The sequence below is a fragment of the Carassius gibelio genome, chromosome B3, assembly GCF_023724105.1.
Source record: "Carassius gibelio isolate Cgi1373 ecotype wild population from Czech Republic chromosome B3, carGib1.2-hapl.c, whole genome shotgun sequence".
NCBI classification, from domain to species: domain Eukaryota; kingdom Metazoa; phylum Chordata; class Actinopteri; order Cypriniformes; family Cyprinidae; genus Carassius; species Carassius gibelio.
In genome coordinates, this window is record NC_068398.1 from 22,341,587 (window position 1) to 22,367,424 (window position 25,838).

At 38.2% G+C, this 25,838-nt stretch overlaps 1 protein-coding gene across 1 annotated transcript in view; it reads right to left on the reverse strand.

The window, feature by feature from the left end:
• Window positions 1-25,276, reverse strand: part of septin12 (septin 12) — a 63,301-nt gene extending 38,025 nt beyond the window's left edge. The window contains exons 1-2 of the mRNA XM_052550732.1: window positions 24,979-25,276; window positions 17,343-18,641 (exon numbers count right to left, since the gene is read on the reverse strand). Coding sequence (XP_052406692.1) covers window positions 17,343-18,641; window positions 24,979-25,033 — 1,354 coding nt within the window. The 5' untranslated portion in view covers window positions 25,034-25,276. The remainder of the gene's footprint in view (window positions 1-17,342; window positions 18,642-24,978) is intronic.
• Window positions 25,277-25,838: the final 562 nt, after the last annotated feature.

Here is a 25,838-nt window from a genome sequence, read left to right on the forward strand (position 1 = left end):
CTACAGCACTGAGTCAACAACAAAAAAAATGGCTGAAATTCTCCCAGGATCAGAGTCCAGCTATTGAAGTTAGGTGCTACCGTGTTTGCATAAGGCGGTGAACTGTTGTATAAGGTATTCTGGTGTGAAGCGCCGGTGTGCATACATGCAAACTGTCAAGACCAAAACAGCCTTTAAAAGTTGATTAGGTTTTAAAATGTAATTTATTATTTTGATGGCAAAGCTGGATTTCCAGCATCATTACTCCAGTCTTTAGTGCCACACGATTCTAATATGATGATTTGCTGATTAAGAAACATTTCTTCTTATTGTCATCATCAATGTTGAAAACTTCTGTGTTACTTAGTATTTTTGTGGAAACCGTGCTTTTTTTTCAGGATACTTGATGAATCAATTTAATGCGTCTATGTTAAGGATTATCAGCATTATATTGCTTATCTAAAAAAAAAATACAAAAATTAAAAGTCAATCAATCTGAAACCAGACTTTTGAATGTTAATGTATGTTTAGAATGAATGGTAGTAGAACACTTAATTTAGTTAATTTCCCATAATGCTTTGTAAATTTCTCTTCCCCTCCATTCCAAGGAATACTCCAAACCAACTTACTTTGGTGTTTGAGCTCATATCTTGTAATGTTTGTTTTCATTTTTTTACAGCAAAATGTTTTCCCATCAGATTACATTTAATAGGTTTCATTAAAAAAAAAAATTGTAGTAAACAATTTGAGGGTGTGTGATTATGCTAATAATGATTGACATTTATAATACATCAGAGGGCATCAGTCCCATTGTAACAGTTTCCTGCTCGGAGTCGATTTGTCCCCCCAAAGAGCTCAAAACAGCCTCATCCTTATTCCGTTTCCATTCTGCTGGCTACGGAGAGTAACTGGTCAAGGACCTCTGAAGCTGGGGCTTTCCTTTGCACTAACAATAACAGGATCTCACCACCAGATGCTCTGTGTCTATCTCTCCCTTTCTCAGTAAAGATATCCACTACACTTATTTTTCCTGGTCTCATCACTTTCGGGTGAACAAAACAGAAGAGAAAAACACCCGAGTCCCGACCATCAACAAGGGCTCCATTCATATCTTATCAAACAAGCCTGGACTCAAAAGACTCAAGGAACCTCTTTCTTTGTGGTGTCCATCCCCCATTTTTCCATGTCCTCCTGGCTTCAGCAGGGTGTCTGTGGTCCTTATGTCCAGACAGAAGGGTGAAGACTCGGTGTAGCCTCAATTCATCTCCCTGTGAAATGTGCATTAGCCTCATCAATTTGCTTAACTTACTTTGAGAGAGCAATCGCTGTAATTGAGTGCTCATTTAATTAGAAATCATTCACACCCACAAAACACGTTTAGCATGTCGGGTTCAGTCCCTTTCAATAAAGCCGTCTTAAATGATTGGAGATCGTCTGGTCCAGGGTCAGGGATGATCACACGGGTGTGAATGATTTTTATTGGAGGTGGCAAACACAGCTTGTAACGTTTACTATTCAAATTGATTTTAAAGTTGGATTAAATATATATTTTATGGCGTTTGGTTCCATTGGCATACCTTAAAATGAGTTCCCTGCATTAATATTAAGCGTGAAATATCGAGCATGAGTAACACCCATTTCTTGATTAAATGACTTGATTAAATCAGTTCTTCTATGGTGCACAAACATACAACTTAATCAGTTATGTCCATTCTCTTGAGCTGGTTCTTTTTTACTGAATCACAAACATACAGTGTAACCAGCAAACTCTCATTTTTGAGTAAACAATTTTTACGAGCTGATTCTTTTCAGTAAATCACAAACACGCAGCATGATCAGCGAAGTCCAGTTCTCAGCCAAATGATTTCTTTGAGTCAGTTCTTGATTGGTTTTTGATATGACAACCCAAGTGAAAAATAAATATGCAAACATGTATTTGAATTACATTTATTTCATGTTAAGTATACTCCAAATACATTTTTATATGCTTAATAAAAATACTCTGCAGCTGTACTTTTGGTATGCTAAACTGGTGTTCTTAAAGTCTGCTGAATTGGAACAGCATTGCTTAATGCACTTTAAGTGTGTGAAAATAGTGCTGAGGTCCAACTAAAGACACACTGAAGTATATGTGATTGTGCAAAAGTTGAACTGTTGCAAGTATACGTCTGGTACACTTTAAATATCTTGCATTTAAAGACCAATATTATCCAAAGATCATACACTTCATCCACAGTGATATTAAAAACAAATATTGGGCTTAATATTAAGAAATGTGTATCGTGCACATTTAGAACTAAAAGACAGTTTAAATATATTTGTTTAATATTTGTTTAATTGACATGAACTGTACTTATAAAAAAAAAAAAGAAGAAGAAACTTAGATTAATTGTAGACCACAGGCTGTTGTAGTCTACAGAGGAAAGCAATCCTTGGCACACATCAAACTTTTTATGGTAGCTGGATGTATTTCAAAGGCGAGCGTAAGTATCTTATCTTTCATGTTTACACACTTGGGTGAGTTTATTATGGCTCTAAAACGAGGGAAATGCACAAGTTTAGTTCTGGCATTTCCTTCCTCGTGAGTAGTTCCCCGTCCTGTCACAAAGGATAAACACAAAAACAAGCAGCCTCCCATTATGCACAGCTGATGCTGCTCTCCTCCCCAAAACAATATCATCCTTTTAAAGAGAGGAAAACAGATGCTTGGAATGAATACGATTAGTTCTGCAGCTTCCCTGCCCATCTACACCGAACTCTCTGTGTTTATCTATGAACTGTGGTAGCTGGTTATGAATGACAGTTCTGTCCGTCTACAGATTCCAAATATTAGTATTATCATCTGGAGCTTACAGGCATATCAGGTGCTGGGGAAGTATCTGCTTCAAACAAACCGAGGGTCATTTGGACAAAGAGACAGTTGTTTACCACAAAAGGCATATAAAACCTCCTCTGTGATGTGACTTCAGATTCCTGTTGCCCCCGGGAAATCTTTTTCAATTCGGCACAATAAGATTGTGTGTACTGAGACAGCTGGAGCTATGTGGGAACTGGTGGAGTATGTGTTAAAGCTTTCCTGTAATGTGATATAACGGCTTGAATTCATTGAAAGCTCCCGCTCACTCACTGAAAAAAGGGGAATTTGCTAAGAATGCAGATAGTGATGTTTATCTGTGTTTCAGATGCAAGATTCACCACGGAAATCTTGCTAGTCAGTTAACAGCACAGAAGATTTGTGGATGAGGCACAATGCGCCTAATTAATATGCTAATGTCACACATTTCAATGCATGCATTTGTATGCTAACTTGGAGCTATCAAAACATTGATGGATGTACACTGTTACAAAAGACATAATACTTCTATTTAGCAAGGATGCATTAAATTGATCAAAAGTGACAGTAATAATAATGTAATGTAAATAAGTAAATGCTTGTTTGAAGTTTAGCTTGTTTTATTAAATAAGAAAGCTGAAATATTTACCTATAGATGCCCACCAAAAATTCTTGTGACCACATAATTCACTCATCTGATTGGCTAAAATATTACAAAAACGAACATACTTAATGATGCGTCATCTCACGTCTGGACAGATGTTGCAGGTGGTTGTTGAATAATATGCAAAAATGGCAAAACCGTTTAGTGAAATTTGCCCCCAAGGCTTTTATAAGTGAGTGTCTCGTTCCCATCTTTTTTTAAGACATATTATTATCAGTTCCTTCTTCAGGCAAAGTGATATGTAATGTTTAGAGCTGTTTTGCACATCGGGGCATATATTTAGGGGAGAGACTCACTGTTGCAACTGTCAGAAAGAGCACATAACACCCCTCATTACCCATGAGTCACTGTAAAGAATTAGTGAGAAAGAGCACTTCAGAGTTTACCGTTTCCTGTTTATTAAGATATGGTGCCTTGAAGGCTGATACAAACCCTGAGAGAATGTCAAACAGCTTAAAAGATAACAGCTACGAAAAAAAAAAAAACCCAAGCCTTTCATTTCAGATCAGGAGAATAAACAGTCTGCTCTCAGACTCTAACCCTCGGTCTGTGACTGCCATTTGTTTAGACTTTTACACTAACAGAAATAATTGGCTCTCGGCTTCATCTATCAACTCAAAACCTGACTTTTTTTTCCGCAATTGTCAAGATAACCTTCTTCACAAAGGGTATGGAAATGATGCAAAACACCGGCCTGCCAATCACCCAAAAGCCCCCCTGTTGAATGCACCAATCTGAGGTCCTTTAGTATAAAATGGGGGGCTTGGGACTCAACGTGAATAAAGAGTGGGATTTTTCTCTCACTTGAGACCAGAGTACCTGCAGGTCTGTTGTTTGACCCATCCATTTCCCACAGCTCTGTAAGAGAAATGGAAACTCAGGCCCAAGAGAAAGATCAATCAATAGCACATGCGAATGGCCTTTTCAGATCAAAGTCGGCCAAATGTGGGCAGAGAAGCTGTCAAAACAATGGACTCCCTGCATAACAAAGTCAGATCAGTTCCTCCAAAAGCACATATTTCACAGATTAAATATAGAAGGCTTCACCAAGCATAACAAACAGTAGATTATTGAAGGCACGAGTGAGGACTGGTGAGTCACGTCTGTAGAATGAAGGTGCGACATGTTACGGCGCGGTGAAGCGGTTACCGTAACACCCCGGCCACACTCAGATTACAGTCCTGGGTCTGTGATCATATCCTTGACACCCTACGTGACCGACAGTGAAGCCCTAAACCTCTATTTCCGCTCGTGCCAGCGTGATCAGTCCCCCATCGAACCTCTGGAGGTAGTGTATCAGTCACCCCGCGGAGCAACGGCTCTGATGTTCAGACTTGGATAATCAACAAAGAAATGTTTGGAATGGAGCAACATCTTGGTCTAACAAATATGGGGATTAAGTTGCACTTCTGTTGACAGACTGAATCAATGAACCTTTGAGCCCATGGCTTGATTAAAGAATTCCATATAAAAAAAAAAAGAAAAAAAAAAAAAGTTGAGAATTTTTTATTACAGTAAGATGATATCGTTCTGACTGAAGTTTGTCAAAAGCATCCATTGTTAAGATTCTGCTGGATAACATGCTATGACTGGCCCTTAAAAGTACAATGTTACATTTATTTACATAAATCTGGCATGGCTTAAAGGCACAGTTCTCATCTACTCACACACATGATTGTGTGTAAATATAATTATATCATAAATTAATAAGTTAATAAAAAATAAAAATTAGAATCATCCTCATGTTGTTAAATACCTGTAAAAACTTACTAATTAAAATAGTTTGAAAAATGTTGGTAACTAAACATTTTTGGTTACCATTTACTTCTATTTTTGGTCCCACTTTATATTAGGTGGCCTTAACTACTATGTACTTACATAAAAAAATAAGTACAATGTACTTATTGTGTTCATATTGTATTGTAAAACACTTGCTGCTATTGAGGTGGGATAGGGGTAAGGTTAGGGAGAGGGTTGGAGGTATGGGTAAGTTTAAAGGTGGGTTAAGGTGTAAAGTATGGGTCAACAGTGTAATTATAAATGTAATTACAGAAATTAAATACAGATGTAATTACATGTAGTTTTTTTTTTAATATAAGTACAATGTAAAAACATGTATGTACACAATAAGTACACTGTACTAAATTATTAATTAAAATGTAAGTACATAGTAGTTAAGGCCACTTAATATAAAGTGGGTCCCTATTTTTTTTTTTATTAAAAATTGCCTTTTACAGAAACATTTGGAATGACATGACAGTGAAAAAATTATAGATTTTTATTATTATTATTTTGGGCTTAACTATCCCTTTTAAGAATATGCTTAGAATTAATGTTCTGTACATAGTTTCAAATTGTTTATTGTTTTAAAATACTTTTTTAATAAGGCAGGGCTTAAAGTTCTTTGCACCAAGCCAGATTTCCGGCGTGCAGCGTTTGGTTGCGAAAAAATAAATAAAAATCCTACATCAAAAAATAAAAAACAAATCTTGTTGATTGATATCACTTTGGAGTTGCCTTCAGTTGGCATGATCTCACTAGATTTGTAACGTTAATAATTTATAAACCTTTGCCAACACAGGAGAATACTTCAACCTATGTCTAAATCTGGCATGTATTGTACATCATGATTTCAAAATAAATGTTTCTGCATGTGGCCAAATATTAAAATGTAATGGATTTTAACATGTGGTTTAATCAGTGAAACGTCACCAGGCCATTGGCACCCTCTGCAGGTATTTGTTTTAATACATAATGTACTAAAGTTGGTTATGTTCATATTATGTATAGGCATATTACATTATGTAACACATTTTGTTCAATACAATCATGTAAATTTGTTTTTTTTTTGAGCCAATTATTATTGCCTTATCGTTAGTTTATATATAAACAGTCATGATAAAGCCTGGTTTTTACTTCGGTCTGTTTGTGTTACTAAAAAATATCAGATTACCAAATTGTAAAAATAATTGGTAGATTACTTGATAACCAAAATAATCATTAAATACAGCCCTAGATTAGTTAAAATATTTCTAAATATAACTGCATTGTTTTACTTTTTGTAATTAAAAGACAAATATTTTGTCATTGAAAATTAATCAAAATAGTATTAAAATATTGTCACGTTCTAGTGAACCAAGTATCTGTATTTTGTCTCATCTCGTGAGCTAAGTGTATTGTCACACCCCTAGTGTCGAGAAGCAGTGATATACGTAGCTCATAATTTTCCAAGTGTATGATACAGCTTTCATTCTTCAGGTCAATGATATATTCATGAAAAAGAAAATCAGTTTGAATAAAGAAAGCAATAACTTTGCCATAGTATCCTTTCAAATGTTAAAGTTGTCCCAGTCATTGCATGCTTTGCATGTGCTACCCCGCCACCGCAAATTTTTTTTTTTTTTTGCTTTAACCCCTGCCAAGAGTTTAAGTAGTTTGGCACACAAATAGTCAAAGATGAAGAATTTTTCAATCGAGAAACTTGCTGGAAAATACATCATCTTTCCAGTGAGTTTTAAAACTCTGTCCAGTGTCGGAATCATAGAGAGAAATACATTTTTTAGGTGAACTATTACTCTACGTCTGGATCAATTATACAGTCTTATGCAACACTTAAGTTGTGCAGCCTCTCATAAATGAAATCCTTTGAAATACAATTACAATTTATGTACATATCCCAGGAAAATATACTAGAGGTGGGCCGTCAGATTGTTGATATTGCTTGACTAATTATATCTTTGTCTGTAGAAAGACCTAGGAAGTCTCCGAAGTAAATTCCCAGCAAAAACAGGTTTTTCCCTCATGTAAAATCATAATCCCCAAGCTGATCCACAATTCTCGCACTCCAGGACCGTGCCTGTTCACCAGAGGAAAAATACAGATAGATCGAAAACGCCCCAAACAGCTGCCACGCATTACTCCTGGCACTTTCTAAATCAGCAAGTCTGTCCAAGACCCTGAATGATGTGCTCACTCCCTGTCACATGTTTGGAATGAGCTGTGTGCACAGCCCATTAGCAGATTGCCTGTTTGAGACAATATACTCGTTATTAATAGACAACATATATCATATCATATATCAAGTTATCAGCTGCTTTAAATGTTGTCTCAAACTTTTAAAAAGAATGTAAAAAAAGCAAACTTTAGTACAAAAGCTGGATTATCAACATAAACTACATTAAACATGTTAGTTTCTGCTCCACTGAGACCTCATTCAAATTATTTATGAATACTGCAACCGCAATTCTATACAGCTGAACAACAATGTCAGTTTAACCGATGCTACTCTTAAGTGCTTGTGGCATTATTTGTTTAGGAAGCGGGCCAGATTTAACAAAGATTTCTCTGTCTAAAGTGTAAAAAAAACCTCCCAGAGAACCTTTGCATTCACAATATCAGGTTAATAAAACCTGTCCTGTGTTGTTATCAGCGTACTGTGTTAAACTCAATAAGGCTAGCCCCACACAGACTGCCAACACAACTGAACATCTGAACTCATGATCTGTGCATACTTCCCTCAGGCTAGAAATATTTTTCCACTAAGAATTAATTAATCCCTTCCAATTATCTATTTTTTTCCCAAACATTCTCTTTTCTCTGATCAGCTACAAAGCCCCCTAAGTAGCTCATCTGAACTCATTCACAAAAATATCAAGCCTACTCTAAAGCAAAAATGGAGGGAAATCCTGTGGGTCAAAATTGTCATTTATTTTTTATATCTGAATATCCATCAAAACCCAAACAGGATTCCTGAATTCTTAAAAATAAATAGATAAAATAATAATAATAATAATAATAATAATAATAAATCAATTCAATTATACATTTCAATTACAATAGATTTTCTTAGGGATTAAAATCTACCTCTGCATATGATCTTAAGAACCTGTCCTCCAACAAAAAATGACCATATAGGTCGTTTGTGCAAGCATTTATTACGACCTATATTTACGTTGAAATAAAAATAATGACAGTATCGTGTTGCGTCTGTCGTCATGAATTGACGTATAACGTCATTACCAATCAAAACGCACTTTATTTGAATGCAATGTGTGGGCGTTTTACACCGATCTCACAGTTTTTTTCTACATATTTTACTACTGTAGGTGGCTTATTCGTTCGAATGACCACACCTTACCCCAGACCTAAACCTAACCCTCACAGAAATCACACTAAATTACGATTTATTGCGCATATACATTTTCGTGCACGTCCGTTCCCTGGGATCGAACCCATGATAGCATTATTACAAATCAAGGTATAACGCAATAATCTACCAACTGAGCTACACAAAACGCAAACCAGAGTGCAAATAAAAGAGAACAAAACATTAATATGAAAACGACCTTTTGCCGATAGGAGCGCAATTGTAGTATACGCTCTGATGGGTCGTATTTTAGGGATTTGGACAAACGACCTATACGAGCGTATTGGTTAGAGAACAGGTTGGATCTTAACTATAGAGAGCCTTTTATATTACTATAAGGTTACAATTAACAAGAGAGACCAAAATCAAATTCAATTACTATTTATACTTAAATATAATAATCAACACTCAACTTATAAAATTAAATAAAAATAAAATTGTATGCCAACATTTTGTTTACAAGCTTTATTTTTAGCTTTTTCCGTGGTTGAAACACTGACTGAGCGATTACACGAGACCATCAAAACCATAAAAAAGTCTGAATGGTCTGAATTTGTGGCTGTGGCTCAATGGTAGAGCATTGCGTTAGCAGCACAAAGGTTGTGGGTTTGATTCCCAGGGAACACATGTTAGGTGATAAAATGTTCGCTTTGGATAAAAGCATCTGCTAAATGAATAAACGTAATGTAATATACAAAATTAGGGTATTACTCTATTAATGGTACAGTAGCTCAAAGCATCATGAAATTAGCCCAAATATTTCATGTAAGGGACACAGGGTGTGTAGAACTTTGTGAATGATGTGCATGTGAATTCTGTGGAGATTTGTGTGGAATTCTCTGGCAGCAGATTCCGTACAGGTACTCTTGATTTATTCTGGAAAGAATGTCGATCACGCCTGACTTTAATCTTCATGCCTTGAACAGGAAGACCTGATATCTGAAGCAATTTCTCCTTAAAATAAGGATTTTCCTTCATCTTTGTCCTTTTTTAAATGTAGCTGATGAATGTGAGGCCAAAAACTAGATTTAAAGCTTGTCCTTCAGTTATCAGCATTGACATTGCAGGCTCAGAGGATTAGATGAGGTCAAATGTGACCCAGAGGGGCATATTTTCCTCTCATGGAAATGAGTGCTATCATGTTTAACTCTACTCACAGGCAATACCTTTCCACATCAACATTACAGAGCACCTGAAGGTTGCTATGGTAATTTGTAAAAGCTCCACTAGATTTAATACTGGGTTGTTGTGGAGTGGCAACACACACAATGCGGCTTAAACCCATAAACACTGCTCATCTTCTCCAATGCCTCAGACAGCATGCGCAGGTAATAAATCATCGATGACGGCAAGCTAAATTATGCTAAATGGGGAGAAGACATATCCAAATCTTTCTCAGAAGAGAGCACCAGGTTCACACATGGAGAAATGTCCTGGTAACAGGCAAGTCGATCCCATTACCGACTCACCTCTATGGTCTTAAGATAAGAATACTGCTGCCTGTTAATGTTGTCTTATCTGCTAAGGAAACACATTTCCTTCTCTATACAAAAGAAGCTGTGATATGACTGGAAATGGCACCAAACATGAACTACAAACAGGTTAAAAAAGAAAAGAAAAACACTATAGAAATAATGTTCTGGATTTAAAAAAAAAAGTTATATTTTGAGAAATTGATGAAGTAACTAAACTGTTCAACTCAAAGAAAGGCGATCAACTTCTTCTACAAAGCAGAAAACTCTCATTCTCTCCCTAAGCTGGAGGGGATAATGGAAGGGTGGCCTAAACATCTGCTTGCAAAGAATTTATTCCCCAAATCAGTGTCATTAGAGCCAGAATAAATTCTATAAAAGGGAGCAGAAAGCTTTCAGCCTTCATCAGACAAGTGGAGACATGAAGCCAAGACATAGGAGATGGGGGAAGCAGGGAGAGAGACTTATATGGCAAAAAAATCTTTTTCATTTTGACTGGATTTCAATTCTGCAAAAATGCAGAAAGCAGCACTTTGACTGATATGAAGAAATAGTGAAGTTGATGGAATTTTACACTCTGGATATGGGAGGAACATCTAAGGTCATCGTGATGAAAAGAAACGCATCTCATCAGCAGACTCATGCTTTATATGACCACATAAGTAGCTGAGGCGGCTTCAGAAGAGACACCATCATCTGTTCTGGAGGTCTTGCTGAATTTATGAGCAGCTTCAAAGATGATTTCACTCTCTCTCTCTGTTAGAGGAAGAGAGAGTAAGAAGAGCCTTTGGCTGTTTTTGTTTTCATGTTTTTTTTGTTTTTTTTTTTACTAGAAAAACATCTTGGAGCAGAAGGGAGTGATAACAAAATAACTTAAGCAGCTAACATGCATTAACAGAACATTTTTCATTTTTACAGCCAGTTGTAACATGATGGCTGATTTTATATGTCTACATCAGTATTAGACTTCAATATATGTGAGAAATAAAAAGCGTAGAACATAAGTCAATCTCCCTCATCAAGTACTGTACAACTTTTAAAATGATTTTCAGTCATAAGTAGCCTACTAAAAGCCCTTAAAAAAAAAATGACTTTTTTTTTAACACACAAAAAGTGTTAAAACGGTTTATCTGTGCTGCTTAAACATTGCCCTGTTTGTTTGAGAATTCCGACCAGCCCAGCATAGCAACACTGGCTCAACCAATGATGCGAGATTGGGTGCAGGGCTAACCAACAGAAGACAGTAGGAATGTTCATTAAAACCAATCATTATTTTTTGCAGTTCTTTTCGGTGCTGTGCTATCAGTACACTACTGTTTGTTTAAAGGGATATTCCACCCTAAAATGAAATTGTTTTCATTAATCACTTAACCCCATGTCGTTCCAAACCTGTAAAAGCTCCTTTCATCTTCGGAAACACAATTTAAGATATTTTGGATGAAAACCTGGAGGCTTGAGACTGTGATATAGACTGTAAAATAACAGTGTCAAGGTCCATAAAAGTTATGAAAAGTCTCGTCAGAATACTCCATCTGCCATCAGACGTGCTATCTAGGTTATATGAAGCAACAGGAACACTTTTCGGAATTGAAGAAAACTTAAATAATGACTTTATGCAATAAATTCCTTAAAGTCTTCTCTGTGTCACTCCATATCACCATGCTGTTTATGCTCTTCTGTGTCCTCCACACTACAAGGATGCACTTTTTTGTTCCATAGCAGTCTATGGAAGTATAGCAGTCGATTCGGTTTGACGTTGCCAATTATGCACAATTTACACACTTCACCTTTAGGGAATTATGAAAAAATTATTTTAGACCATCTATATTTTGCAGTTAAAAACAGGAAAGAAATATGAATTTGGAATGGCACACTAGTACCTACTTCCTCCTCTGAAGTGCGCATCTGATGGACACTTTACTATCCCATAATACTGGATATTATTCATACTAGACTTTAGAGGTGCTGGTCATTTAATTAGAAAATCATCAAAAAGTTGATTTATTTCAGTAATTCCATTCAAAAAGTGAAACTTGTAAATTATATTCATTCATTACACACATGCATTCATTGTTTATTTTTATTTTTAACAACTAAGGAAAATCCCAAATTCAGTATCTCAGAAAAATAGAATATTGTGAAAAGGTTCAATGCTGAAGACACCTGTTGCCACACTCTAATCAGCTAATTAACTCAAAACACTTGCAAAGCCTTAAAATGGTCTCTCAGTCAAGTTCTGTAGGCTACACAATCATGGGGAAGACTGCTGACCATTGATGACCATTGACACCTTGCATAAGGAGGGCAAGACACAAAAGGTCGTTGCAAAAGAGGCTGGCTGTTAACAGAGGTCTGTGTCCAAGCAAATTAATAGAGAGGTGAAGGGAAGGAAAAGATGTGGTAGAAAAAAATGTACAAGCAATAGGGATAACAGCACCCTAGAGAGGATTGTGAAACAAAACCCATTAAAAAATGTGGGGGAGATTCACAAAGAGTGGACTGCAGCTGGAGTCAGTGCTTCAAGAACCACTACGCACAGACGTATGCAAGACATGGGTTTCAGCTGTCGCATTCCTTGTGTTAAGCCACTCTTGAACAAAAGACAGTGTCAGAAGCGTCTCGCTTCAAAAAGGACTGGACTGCTGCTGAGTGGTCCAAAGTTATGTTCTCTGATGAAAGTTAATTTTGCATATCCTTTGGAAATCATGGTCCCAGAGTCTGGAGGAAGAGAGGAGAACCACACAATCCACGTTGCTTGATGTCCAGTGTAAAGTTTCCACAGTCAGTGATGGTTTGGGGTGCCATGTCATCTGCTGGTGTTGGTCCACTGTGCTTTCTGAGGTCCAAGGTCAACACAGCCATATACCAGGAAGTTTTAGAGCACTTCATTCTTCCTGCTGCTGACCAACTTCATGGAGATGCAGATTTAATTTTCCAACAGGAATTGGCACCTGCACAAAGTGCCAAATCTACCAGTACCTGGTTTAAGGACCATGGTATCCCTGTTCTTAATTGGCCAGCAACTGACCTTAACCCCATAGAAAATCTGTGGGGTATTGTGAAGAGGAAGATGCGCTATGACAGACCCAAGAATGCAGAAAAGCTGAAGGCCACTATCAGAGCAACCTGGGCTCTCATAACACCTGAGCAGTGCCACAGACTGATCGAATCCATGCCACGCCGCATTGCTGCAGTAATTCAGGTAAAAGGAGCCCCAACTAAGTATTGAGTGCTGTACATGCTCATACTTTTCATGTTTATAATTTTCAGTTGGCCAAGATTTCCTAAAAATCCTTTCTTTGTATTGGTCTTTAGTTATATTCTAATTTTCTGAGATACTGAATTTGTAATTTTCCTTAGTTGTCAGTTATAATCATCAAAATTAAAAGAAATAAACATTTGAAATGAGTCTGTGTGTAATGAATGAATATAATATGCAAGTTTCACTTTCTGAATGGAATTAGTGAAATAAATCAACTTGTTGATGATATTCTAATTATATGACCAGCGCTATGTCATCCACACCATTAAAACAGACTAAACTGCTGATTGGTGTTACTGGGGTAATTTTCATTGCACAACTCCCTACACAATATTAAATTATTGGTTTTAATTATTGGTTTGTGCGCGACAGTCGTACGCGAGGGGCTGTTGCGCACTTTTGTGTTTATTTTATTATTCAAGTTTTTATTTAATTGTTCGCCGGTTCCCGCATCCTTTTACCCGTGATTATGAAGTTTATATGGTGGAGGGCTGGTGCCAAAACCCGGGAGGAAGGAGGGACGTGCTGTCAAAGATCCCTCGCCACCCGGCTGCCCAGAGTGATTAGGAAATGAGCGACACCTGCGCCACTCACCGGTCCCGAGTCCCACGGAAGAGATCGGAAGGATACAAAAGAGGAGCAACGACAGTGAAGGACGAGAGAGGACCAGGCCTGGGCTTTTTTGTGTTTATTTTATTATTAAAGTTTTTATTTGAATGTTCGCCAGTTCCCGCCTCCTTCAAGTTATTATGAAGTTTGTAATGCGTTACAATTTGATTTTAGGCTTTGAATTTAATTTGGTAACACTTTAGTATAGGGACCAATTCTCAATATTAACTCATTGCTTATTAGCATGCCTTTTATTAACATATTGGCTGTTTATTAGTACTTATACAGCACATATTCTGAATGACCATATTCTACATCCCTAATCCTGCCCAATACCTGAACTTAACAACTACTTTATTAACTATTAATCAGCAGCAAATTAGGAGTTTATTGAGGCAAGAGTCGTAGTTAATGGTTAGTTACAAGCGAGAATTGGACCTTAAATTAAAGTGACCTTTAATTTATTATTAAACTAATAATGGAACAAAAAAATAAATAAAATAAATATTAATAATAATAGTAATACTACTACTACTACTACTACTACTACTACTACTAATAATAATAATAATTGTGTGCTTTTCACCAAACTCAACCTTTTCCTAACCATGGTACATGGTTTCCCATCACCCTATACCATGCCAAACCTACATACTATGCATGTTTACTTACAGAGCATACTTTATCTTGTAATGGTTAAGGGGGAAAAAATAGGATAGCCCCTATATGATAGCTTAACATTATAGTCTTTACTGACAGCATAAATGAACGGGGAAGCCCTGTTGTCCCAGGACAGCTATAAACACAGTTGGGAGCGTGTCGTGTGTTTGGCATGAACAGTGAATGATCTTTTCCCTTGTTATCACAGGAAACTGTGCAAAGGGCCTACAAATAGCTCAATGATGGGTCGATGACGTAAGGCCTAAATATACTCACATTTAAAAAAATACAACAAGTCGTAATGCACATGGAACATGATGAAAACATGGGTGGACATTTCCTATTGGCTTTGTAAAAGGGCTACATCCGTATGTACTGCACCCAGATATTTTGAGGGAAAAATGAAAAGAAAACAGGACACCACAGAACCACTGAAAATACTGCCTGAAGCATATAGCATGACATAAACAGCACCCACATCCCAGACTTCCACTGATGCAAGTACTGCAAAGTCAGTTTCATCCGAACCCATCAACACAGACTTTACAGCTCAACCATCTTACAAACAGCAAACAGCACAGCTCAGCCTGAGGTACAAGCCTGGGGCGGCACCTATTTTGATGTGCTTCCTAACACTGGAAATTATAAATCACTGTGAAAATGTTTATGTTTCAGAGATGTTTCAGTGTGGGGGCTGGCTGCCTGGGATCAACCCAGATGTCAAGACGCCCACCCTGATGTTAGCTCACACGTGAAACGCACAACCAACACTGCTAGAAAGCTATACAAGAAGGATCTACGTGTCCAAACATAGTTGCAGGCGCCCACTGATTCCCTCTAGTTCAATGCTCTCTATTTTCTCAGGTCAGGAAATGCACCCCTCTCCCCTCTGTGACATGACCCCAGGAAGTGAAGACGGAGGGAAAAACACAACAGAATGAGGCAAATATAAAACATGTGGAGCTGAAAATTCCCCAACTAATTTCTGGTCAGACAAAATCAAACCCACAGCTTTCCCAACATGTATTTTTGTCTAAAATACATCCAAATTCATTATATGGTTTGTGGTACACCACTGTAATATCAAACACATTGACATTTATGTGGATCCATGCACACGTTACCATTTTAAGGCTTCACCTTAGTTTTACAGAGTTTTACACCAAAATTATGCCATTTATGTTAGCAACCAACATTTATAGAAACCTATTCCCTTCCTCATCATTACGATTATTGACTAAAGATTTAGGACTATTACGTTTTCTGCTTGCTCATATTGTTTTTATTTATATATATATATATATATATATATATATATATATATATATATATATATATATATATATATATATATATATATATAAAATATTTTAAAAAAAAATATCTCACAGTGTCTCAGGCACGTTTTTCAAAAAGACAAATGCTGAAGTTGGAATGCATACCACTCTCACTATTTCTGCCAAACAAATATAAAGAAGAAATAGTTAGAACAGTATGGTAGTACTGGATTTCCAATTTAGTCATGTTTTATTATTTTCCAATTCATTTGCCAATTTCCAGTTTTATTGAAAGGATCCAAAAACATGATAAATAGTTGTGGGGACTAGTGGTAGTGTTACAAAAAGTGTAATTACTTTTAAATGTCGCTTTGTTTTTCAGATGACTGTAAGAAGCATTTGGAGGAATTCTGTTCAACAGTCTTTAGCATTTTCAATCACGTTATAGTAAAAAACAAAAACAAAGGCAGATTAAATTGATTTCCAGTTAATTTATTATATTGTACAAGTATATTTTACTGGAAACCTTGCTGTTCATGGAAATTTACAGTTCATTTCTATGGGATATTCTGTAAATTTTAGTTAGCCCCAGTAACCGACGAGGGTAGAGCTTAGTGTCACCCTTATGATGAAGTCACGCTGGATCTGCTAAATGACTATGTATAAAAGTAAATGTACTTCATAGATTAATGCTCGGACTCAAAAGATATTTGACAGCAGAGCGTGACAATACTTGATGTCCATGGTGCTGACTATGAACTTCCCCCCTATATATTCTTTACTTTGATATCACTAAGCTTCAGTTCTGAATTAATTATAACCAATTGCTATGTAAAGCCATACATAAGAACATAATTATGGGGCCAAGAGTCCAAACCCTGTCTGGATTGCACTAATCCTAATGGTAAGTGAGTCTCTGGCTTGGATGAGATCATGGAAGCAGAGATTTACACACCTGAGAAATTTAACTGTAAAAGGGGCTGATTCTGTTGCCTCTGGCAGTGTTCGACTCAGCTATGTCTGCCAGGGATCACTTTACTGGGTAGGCAGTGATGACAGGCTCCCCTGAACTGTTATCACTGTTTGCACTCAGCTGTTTGTTGATATGCCAGGAATTCCTATTTTTTGTGTCTTTTTTTCTCTCCCATCAACCTTTTTTTCTACAGTATGTCAGTAAGGTGCAGAAAGACAGCTGTGATGACAGCAGCTCTTCAAATTAAGTGCTGCCTTTAGACCCATACAGTTCGGTTTACTCAACTAATTGGATTCATTGCAAAGGGCATACCTCCCATTTTAAATGCAAGCTCAATAGAAAATCTTTTTCCGACATGAAGCATAACCACCGATGGCATTGACCCAGTTCTTCGTGTTAACATTAATAACTCAAGTTATTAGCTATTAAGTCTCTGAAATTGGAATATTAAGGACACTACATCTTACCTTCTGATCTCTTGAGCTCCTTACGTTGTATTGCTGCTGAGTCTTTTTTGATGCCATTACTCAGGGGGATGACCAGACTTGGTTCAGACACTGGCGCCTTAGTCTCCACTTTGGAGAAAGAGGCAATTCGCTGTAATATGGAACCCACGGTTTCTTTGGCATGGATATTGTCCTGATCTATATCATTGCTGATCTCAATCCGTCCTGACAGGGAAGGTAAGGCAGGGGCCACCTGGACCACTTGGGGCTTAGAGACCATGTTGAACTGTGGAGTCTGGGCTGGAGACAGAGGCACTGGAGATTCGCTGATGTTGGGTACTGGGATAGCTCCAGGAGGTGTGATGGGCTCTTTCTTTTCAATGATGTTCTTGTTGTGGGCCATGGGTAGGTCGGTGCTGTCCAGGTTGCTGATGGATGCAGAGGGACCTGCTGAGACAGTGGGACTGTTGGATAGCATGTGAAATCTTGGAGGTGGTTTAGGTGCGCCTGAGGATTCCGTCTGAGACTTGAAAACCAAGTTATCAAGGTCAAGAGGGAACTTGTTGAGGCGAATCGGATCTTTAGGTCTAGGTGACTGGCTGTTGATAGAGGAGTCTCTTGCAAAGGTACTGCTGTTCTGGATGTTATGGGGACTCCACTGCGGACCTGTATTGGTGAATTGTGATCCAGGTGAAATAACTCGTCTCATTCCTGCAGTCTCCATCTGAAAGTCCAAAGAAGGCATGGAGCCATGGTTAATGTTCATGGCTTCAGTTTGGATGACCAGAGGACCCTCCAGCTCTGAATGGAACACGTTTCCATGTGAGGAGAACTTCTTCAGGGCAGGGCTGCCTAAACGTTGGGCTTTGAATTCCCCAACACCAACAGGACTCTGGGGAGGGCTTGTGTAGGAGCAGAGTTTTGAAGAGGCCTGGTACTCCAGGCTGGAAGAGGAGCTATGGAGACTGTCGTTGTCACTTCCTGGCCCAGAAGACGAAGTGAAGCCGTTGGGGTTGAATTTGTTTTGAAAAGAGGCAGCTCGGTTGATCCCAGTATTGGCATTGATAGTAGGCTTTCCCATTGTCCCTCGGTTGAAGGAGAGGCTGGAAACCATCCTATTTCTCATAACGGGGCTCTGGACAGGACTGCAGCTGATGCTAATCCTGGAGCGATAAGGAGGAGACACTTGGTTCCCTGGACTCCTCACATCATTTGTCTTGTTGAGGATAGCACTCGGGCTGATGGGAGACGTGACAGAAGATGTAGGGGAGAATGTGGGAATCTCATTCACATCATCAATATCAAAGGACCTCTTCAGAGCTGTATAAAGAAACAAAACACAAACTTGTCAGAATTGTCAATGTCTGAAGACACTCCTGACGGCTTAATGAATAATCAAAAGCCATATCCTAAAATGAGGTCGGTTAAATTGTACTTAATAATCAAAGGGCAATTTTCAGTTCCAGAAACACTAGGCAATAATTTATCAGGTAATACATTTCTAAATAGGTGTTAATATATCAAACATTTAGACTTCTTTCATGATATAAATCATAAATCAGCTAAGACAGTCATTTCCTGTTTTTGATTTAAAGAGACACTAAAACCTTAAAAGGATACACTTCACGGTGAGGGCAGCCTGGAGCCCTCACTGAATGGATGCCTGTCAGACAGATTTTGAAGGGCCAAGCCATAATTACAATGGTGTCTGAGCAATCTTGCTTTGAGGGTGATATAACAACTGTGAACAGATATGCTTTGTTCAAGCAGCCAGGTTGTGTTTTGTAAGTCTTTAAGAGATTAGGACTAAGGTAGATGAAAATATCTGCACATACAAACACCAGTTAATGATATTTCATACAAAAGAGTTTCAGTAGTTTTGAGATAACTACAAATATACTGAGACCAGAGAAATTAACAAATAAATTAATTGATGATTCAAAATCCACATGGACTGTGAAGTAAAAATTGTCCATGTCACCCCTACATTAACGTTTAAAGCACAATGGCATTTGTTGTCCATTAAAAACGTGGTAATGAAATGTACAATAAGATTGTGGAAACAGTCTCTTGTGAGGCTGAACGGTAAGTCTACACTTGGAGCATGGAAATTGTGGTGACACTGAATAATCCCCTCATTCTCAGAAGCAGCAACACAAAGCCAAAGGCAAACAGTGCTTTCCGACCTTTTCCCTTTGTGAGAGGCAGTGGCTTTTCCTCCATCACAAAGGACCAATTCAAAGACACAGTGTCAGGGGCTGAAGGCTTGGATTACAACAGCCCTTCACCGTGACTGAGAATTCCAGTGGCAAACAGTACAAATGTCCTATCAGCTCTGTGGCAGACCCAATTAGAAAGTGGAAGCTTGAGCATTTCACATAGACACCATTGCACCTTGTGAAGACAATTGGTTCTGTCTAGGGTGTGATGCCATGAGTTGCTTGTGGTTGAAGACTACCACGGCTCACGTGTCATCTTTGGCATATCACACACTCAGGCACCATGACAGAACGTCAGAGGTTTTCAAACCTCTTCAGGTGCTGCCTTGTGTAAACAAGCAGATATCAGTGTGAAGTTATCAAAGCATCTCGCCCAGCAGCCCTGATTTTATCTTCGCCCGGCAGGGGGCAGGGCTGGAGCCAGGGCCGCCTGTCTTCCCATAGGGTATGCTACTAATTAGAGTCACGAAGACTACAGGCACTAAATGAAATCACATTTCACGCAGGAACAGCCCCCTCTTTTACAGTGAGGAGACCACAGACCCTTTGTTTCAGCTCGCCCCTCATCATCTGCACAGCTGTGAAAGTTTAGGCCTAATCTAATTCCAGCAGCACTGCTGTCCATGCATTGCGCTACAAGCAATGTCATTCTCTTCAGAGCCCCAGAAGGCATTTGATATGAGAAGAGCACCTTTAGGGTGCCATTTGATTCAATGGAGGGGAGGTTAAAGTTGCCGTGTGTACTCTCACAATGGCACTCAAAGTGATGGAGAAGTACACTTTTGCAAAGAAGTACACACCACTTTAGCTGACTACAGTTTTGGAAAGCGAAGAAAGTCAAGTGAGGGAGGGACAGCAAACCAAGCTGCAAAGTCTAACAGCTTTTTTTACGGTACAGCACATGCAAGTGTAAACTTGTACTCCCCTTTTACTAAGATAAAAAGGGGCTGGTATCAGGTAATTACTGGCACCCTGTCAAACACTCAGGAAATAATTACGCTGGCAGCCAAGCTTACCATCTTTGTGCTGTTCAATATTATTTCTCACAGCTTTGCTGCAGTTTAATCCTCTCTGTTAACACATGGAGCAGCACAATGCCTGCACAATCTGATAAAAGATAGGAACCTGAGAAGCTCCTTATTCGCCCTGCTCTCTTTTTCCTCACGACTGAGTCTCGAGACGGTCTGCAGCGTGTTATGGTTCTTTGGGAAACGGGATAGAAGCCAATGCCTGCTGTGATGATTATATGCGTCCTGTCAAATACTTTGTTTACATTCTTTCATTAAGGACATTTTGGGTCCTTTTGTAATTTCCTGTTAATAACCAGGTTCAATCCAGCTTGGGACGGTTTGTCCCTTGGAGAAAACGTTGATGCACTCATGGGCTACATAAACACATATTCCCAATGGTTTCTGAAATAAGATCAAAAGAAATATTTCAACCAAAAATTAAAGTTCTCATTCCAAACTTGTATTTTTTTCCTTTGTGAAACACAAAAGAATATTTCAACAGTTTTTGTCCATACAATAAAAGTAAATAAGGTTCAAAACATGTCGCCAGCCACAAACCTTGCACAGTGAATATATTTTTGACCCGTTCAAAAAGGAGCCAAATGCAGAAGAATAAAAGATACATTTCCTCTGTACAAACACAGATTCAGGTTCATGGAGTTCATGGTTTCTCTACACTATCTGTTATGTTACTTTGGACCTAAGGTTTATGATGAGGGGCTGCAAGGCAAATAGGTAAAGGCTTGGGGATAATTGCAGAGGGGGTCGTCAAAGAGACAGTTGGAGGAGGTCAAGAGGACACCATACTGTCACTGATGGATGTATATTACCTATCCACGACATTTCTGTTAAACACGTACAGAGTAAATGCTTCAAATCAGCAACATTTCCAGTGTGAATGTAGCTTCTCTCTTCATTTCATAGTCCTTGAGAGGGAAAGTTTTAGAGATGCACCTATAGGGAGAGTGAATCCCTGGCCAGGCTCATGGGGGGTGGGGGGTGGGGGCAAGTTTGGGCCTGTTGTGGTTTTCCATCCCCCACCATCACATTCCTCACAGGTATTCCCAAACGACCCCTTGAAAACACCACCCAAAGCATATATTTCAGACATTGCTCAGACCACCTCTGCTAGGGCACATCTGGAAGCTAAATTCCGAGCTGCCATTTTTAGCATTGCAGCGATGCGAATAGGGTGCTGCATTCACTCCCCCCGGGGGCAATGAAAAACATATACACCATTACAGATACTCTCTACCTTTTTAGCTTTTTTAGTTGAATTTAACTCTTCCATCATTGGAATCCAGTATAACTGCATGCGCTATTCAACACCAGTGTGAACAACATGCCTGAGCCACTTTGTGTTCTCCAGGATACCTGTGTCTTTCTAAATGTAACTTGGAAGCTTTTTGTAGAATCTGATATTAGAGAAACATTTTAGAAACTACCTTTTCTAAACACTGGTCAAAGGGTAAACAAAGGTTGAATAAAGCTAGACCATCATGTATAGAATTAGTTTTGGGTGGATTTGTTTTTAGGAATGATAATCAAACTGAGGGGCTGAGATCGTAATAATCTATAAACTTACTACTTAATTCTAACCTTCCCTTGCCTCCATAAACAACCATTTAAACTCCAATACTTTAGAAAGATGAAGTTATAATTAGTGTTTCGTGAGACTGCCTCATGGCAAATTTGGTAGGTATAAATATTTGACATAGAGCCAAGAAAAGTGAGGCAATTTACTGCAATTGCCCCCATTTTAGCTCAACCATAAATTAAATATCTGTGATTGACATAACAAAATGAAACATCAGAAAGCTATGAATACACAAAAAAGTTTTTTTTTTTTAAGGAAAGAAGAAGAAAAAGACACCATACAAAATATATCCACACTATGAATTCTGTATATTATTAAAATAAATTAACAAAAGTAAAATGAAACTAGTAGAAACTGGCAACCCGGAGTGCCGAAATACAATTTGGTAAACTGGCAGTGGGCGGGTTTCATAAACAGAGAAGTTCGGAACGCACATGTATATTAACTTTGCATTTTCTTAAATATCTGCAAACATATTGTGTTATTTTTATGCTTTAGTAGAGTCAAAATTTTACATACAGCACCTTTAAAATGCATTATTTACCCAAATATTTTGTCTAACAACTGGGTAACACGTTAGACTAAATAGTGTAAGTTTGAACAAAACCACAAATTGAACAACTATTTTGTGAAACTGTATTTACTGAAACAGAAAAAAACCTAACTCTAACAAAAAACTAAACAAAACATAACATCTCTTAATGACATCAGTGCAAGTGATGAGTCTTTCGTTAAATGGGATATTTCTAGAGTTTCTAAAGTTCAAGATCAAATTTGTGTGTCATGTTTAGTGACAAAAATTCAGAACTAAACTTGGTAGTCAAATTTTTTTCTTCCCATTAGTGTTCATACACACTGAGTGCAAAGTGCATAGATATTTCATACAGACCTTCAAGCTTAGCCTCCCTTATCCCACAAGGCTTTACCAGGGGCCCCATATCTCCTCAATCTTTATTCTATGACTCCCATAATGCTGTGAGGAATGCACTATATAGGCTGAAAAGGCAATGAAAACCATCATCCTTTGTTTTAATGTAGATTTTAGTGAATCAAGAAACATATAGACCCTGGATCTGCTTGAGCAAAAATGTAGCCTTGGGATATACCATATGCCTTCTCTAATGGGCCAGTCTCAAATTACACAACAGGAAGGTTGAGGCTGGTTCTTTTGAACATATTTTGCCTTTCCCACATTTCCACACAATCACATTTACGGGAAATGCATCCGTCGTTACCCTCTGAACAGCCATCTCCATGCATCACAAAAGTTCATGCCTACAATTAAACTTCTACTGATAAGACATGGATAACTGCTTTTCAAAGTCACTCGACCACAAACGGCCATATAAAAGAACCAAGAATCTCACTATACGTCCCACAACATTCCAAGAGGCGTTTTCCTCCGAATGAACAGCGGTTCTGTCTATCTTCACATTTAAGCACATGGAGGCACACTGAACTCTTGTTCGGAAATGACCTTATTGGCTGGTTTGAGGTGAAGCTGAAAGAATTTAATGTCTCTCTTGTGGTATCTTCAAACAGGAATCACATGGCCTGAGTATGAATCTGAGAAAACTGAAGTGGCCAGCACTAAGAACACTACGTCTTTCAACACATACATACTCAAAGTGATATGGCCTGCGATGATCCCATCTTCTAGTTAAATTCAATTTCGCTTTGTCTCAAGTCGTAATACTTTTTAAGAGCTTAATAAAAGCTAGCGGTAACTGACAGCAGTCAAGGCATGTCAAGTGTTTTTGTTTAGCGCATTGGCAAAATGTTGAGCTCTGTAGTGCTGTTTCAGCTCTTGAAGGAACCCACCCAGTGAACATGTTTGTTTACTGCTAAGCAAAAAGACTTCTCAATCTTCCCTGTCATCATGTGTCATTGCCACAGTCTTCTTAAGAATGAGTCTTTGCTGTAGCATCTACAAGACAAACCGCTCCACAACATTATCAAGGCAGAAAAAGCGCTTCCTCAGACAGTATTTAGCTGACAACTGTTTCCAAGTAGCACGCAAATATAATAATAGATGGTGCTTTATTCAGAGTGCTTGAACTAATTTGTTTTTCCTCTTCACATCAGCACCTGTCTAAACACTGAGAGAAACTATTGTTCTCCTGTTCCCGCTGTGTCCGTCCATGACGGATCTATTGGAAAGGGTGCCTCTCTTCCTCAGAAATGTGTGTCAGATTCAATAGTGGACACGGCTGTGGTGAGGGTTGTGAAGATGGTTCTTGACGCTCTGCAGTGTAAAGGAACGGAAGTTTGGGAGCATGCTAAGATAATTACAGCAGCACACCAGAGGAACTTTCACTACATAAACTTGTACAACTTTTGCAAGTTCTTCAGAACAGATAGATAGATAGAATATACTGTACACTAAAGGCATGTTTGCAGTATTAAATGTTGTTTTACATTTTGCATACATAAATTATACACTTTACAGGATCTCTTAAACATGCACTATGACCTAACACTGCAGACTTCCCAACCCAGTCTTGCCTCGACTCATCCATGTGCTTAGGGTATGTATGGACAATGGATGTACACAAAGTGCATTACAATAAAGCATCAAACAAACGTTCATAGACGTCCATAACCAGAAATTGCATGCCAAAATAGATTAAAAGAGAGTTTAAAAAAGTTTTAAAAAGAGAAAAAACTAATCTACATTCTAATCAGTATTAAGTTATCTGCATTTTTATTTTTCTACATACACATGGTGAAAAGTGTTAAGAAAAGTTTTTAAACATTTAATCTGTAAATGATTACGTTTCTCATAGCTCCAAAAAAAGCACTTATTAAAATGAATGAACGCGCGCACTTACCCTCAAAATCAGACAATATCCCCTCCAGATGGTCATTGACTGAGATATCTGACATCCTGACTTCAGTCCACTGGAAACTTCCAGCCACAGTGGCACGCAATGACAAGAAATAAACTTTGCGAAAACGGCAAAAACAAATCTTAAAAGATTTTCAAGTTTATTCGACGATTTCTGGGCTTGTGATGCAACAAAAAAAAAGTTGCAAATTTGGTGGGAGTTGTTTCTCATGCGAGAGCGCAGAGCAGAGCTTCAGATTCAATGGAGACCCAAAAGCAGACGAACCATCTGATAAACCTCCTCCTCCTCCTCCTCGTCCTCGTCCCTGTGAGTCCTGCCCCTCACGAACAGAGTGCTCTGCTGGCTAAAGTGACTCCCCACCCCGCGGCGGATACACCTGGAAGAGGCAAGTCTGTCCCCCTTCGTTTGCTATTTCTGTTTGTTTGTCTCTTTGTCCTTATCTCATGAGAGATGAGATGAGGGAGGGTTTTCAGAGAAGCCGATTATTTATCAATGAAACACTTTGTATGCGGTCGGAGCAGTGTGTAATTGACTCATGCGGTCAGCACCATATATAGGGACACCACCATGGCTTGATGTGGCACGGTTTACTAAAGTAAATAGAGAAAATGAGATTGGCTTTGGCCAACTGCTGGGGCAAATTGATGAAAGTCACAACTTGCAATCACAAAAACAGATAGATAGATAGATAAATAAATAAATAAATAAATAGCAAATTATTGATTTCTTTTTAAAATACTTATACAGTAGCCTATCTATAATTTTTTATTTAAAGTAATGAATAATTTTTATTTATTTATCTTCCTATTTGCTTTTGTGATTGCAAGTTGTGACTGGTCAAG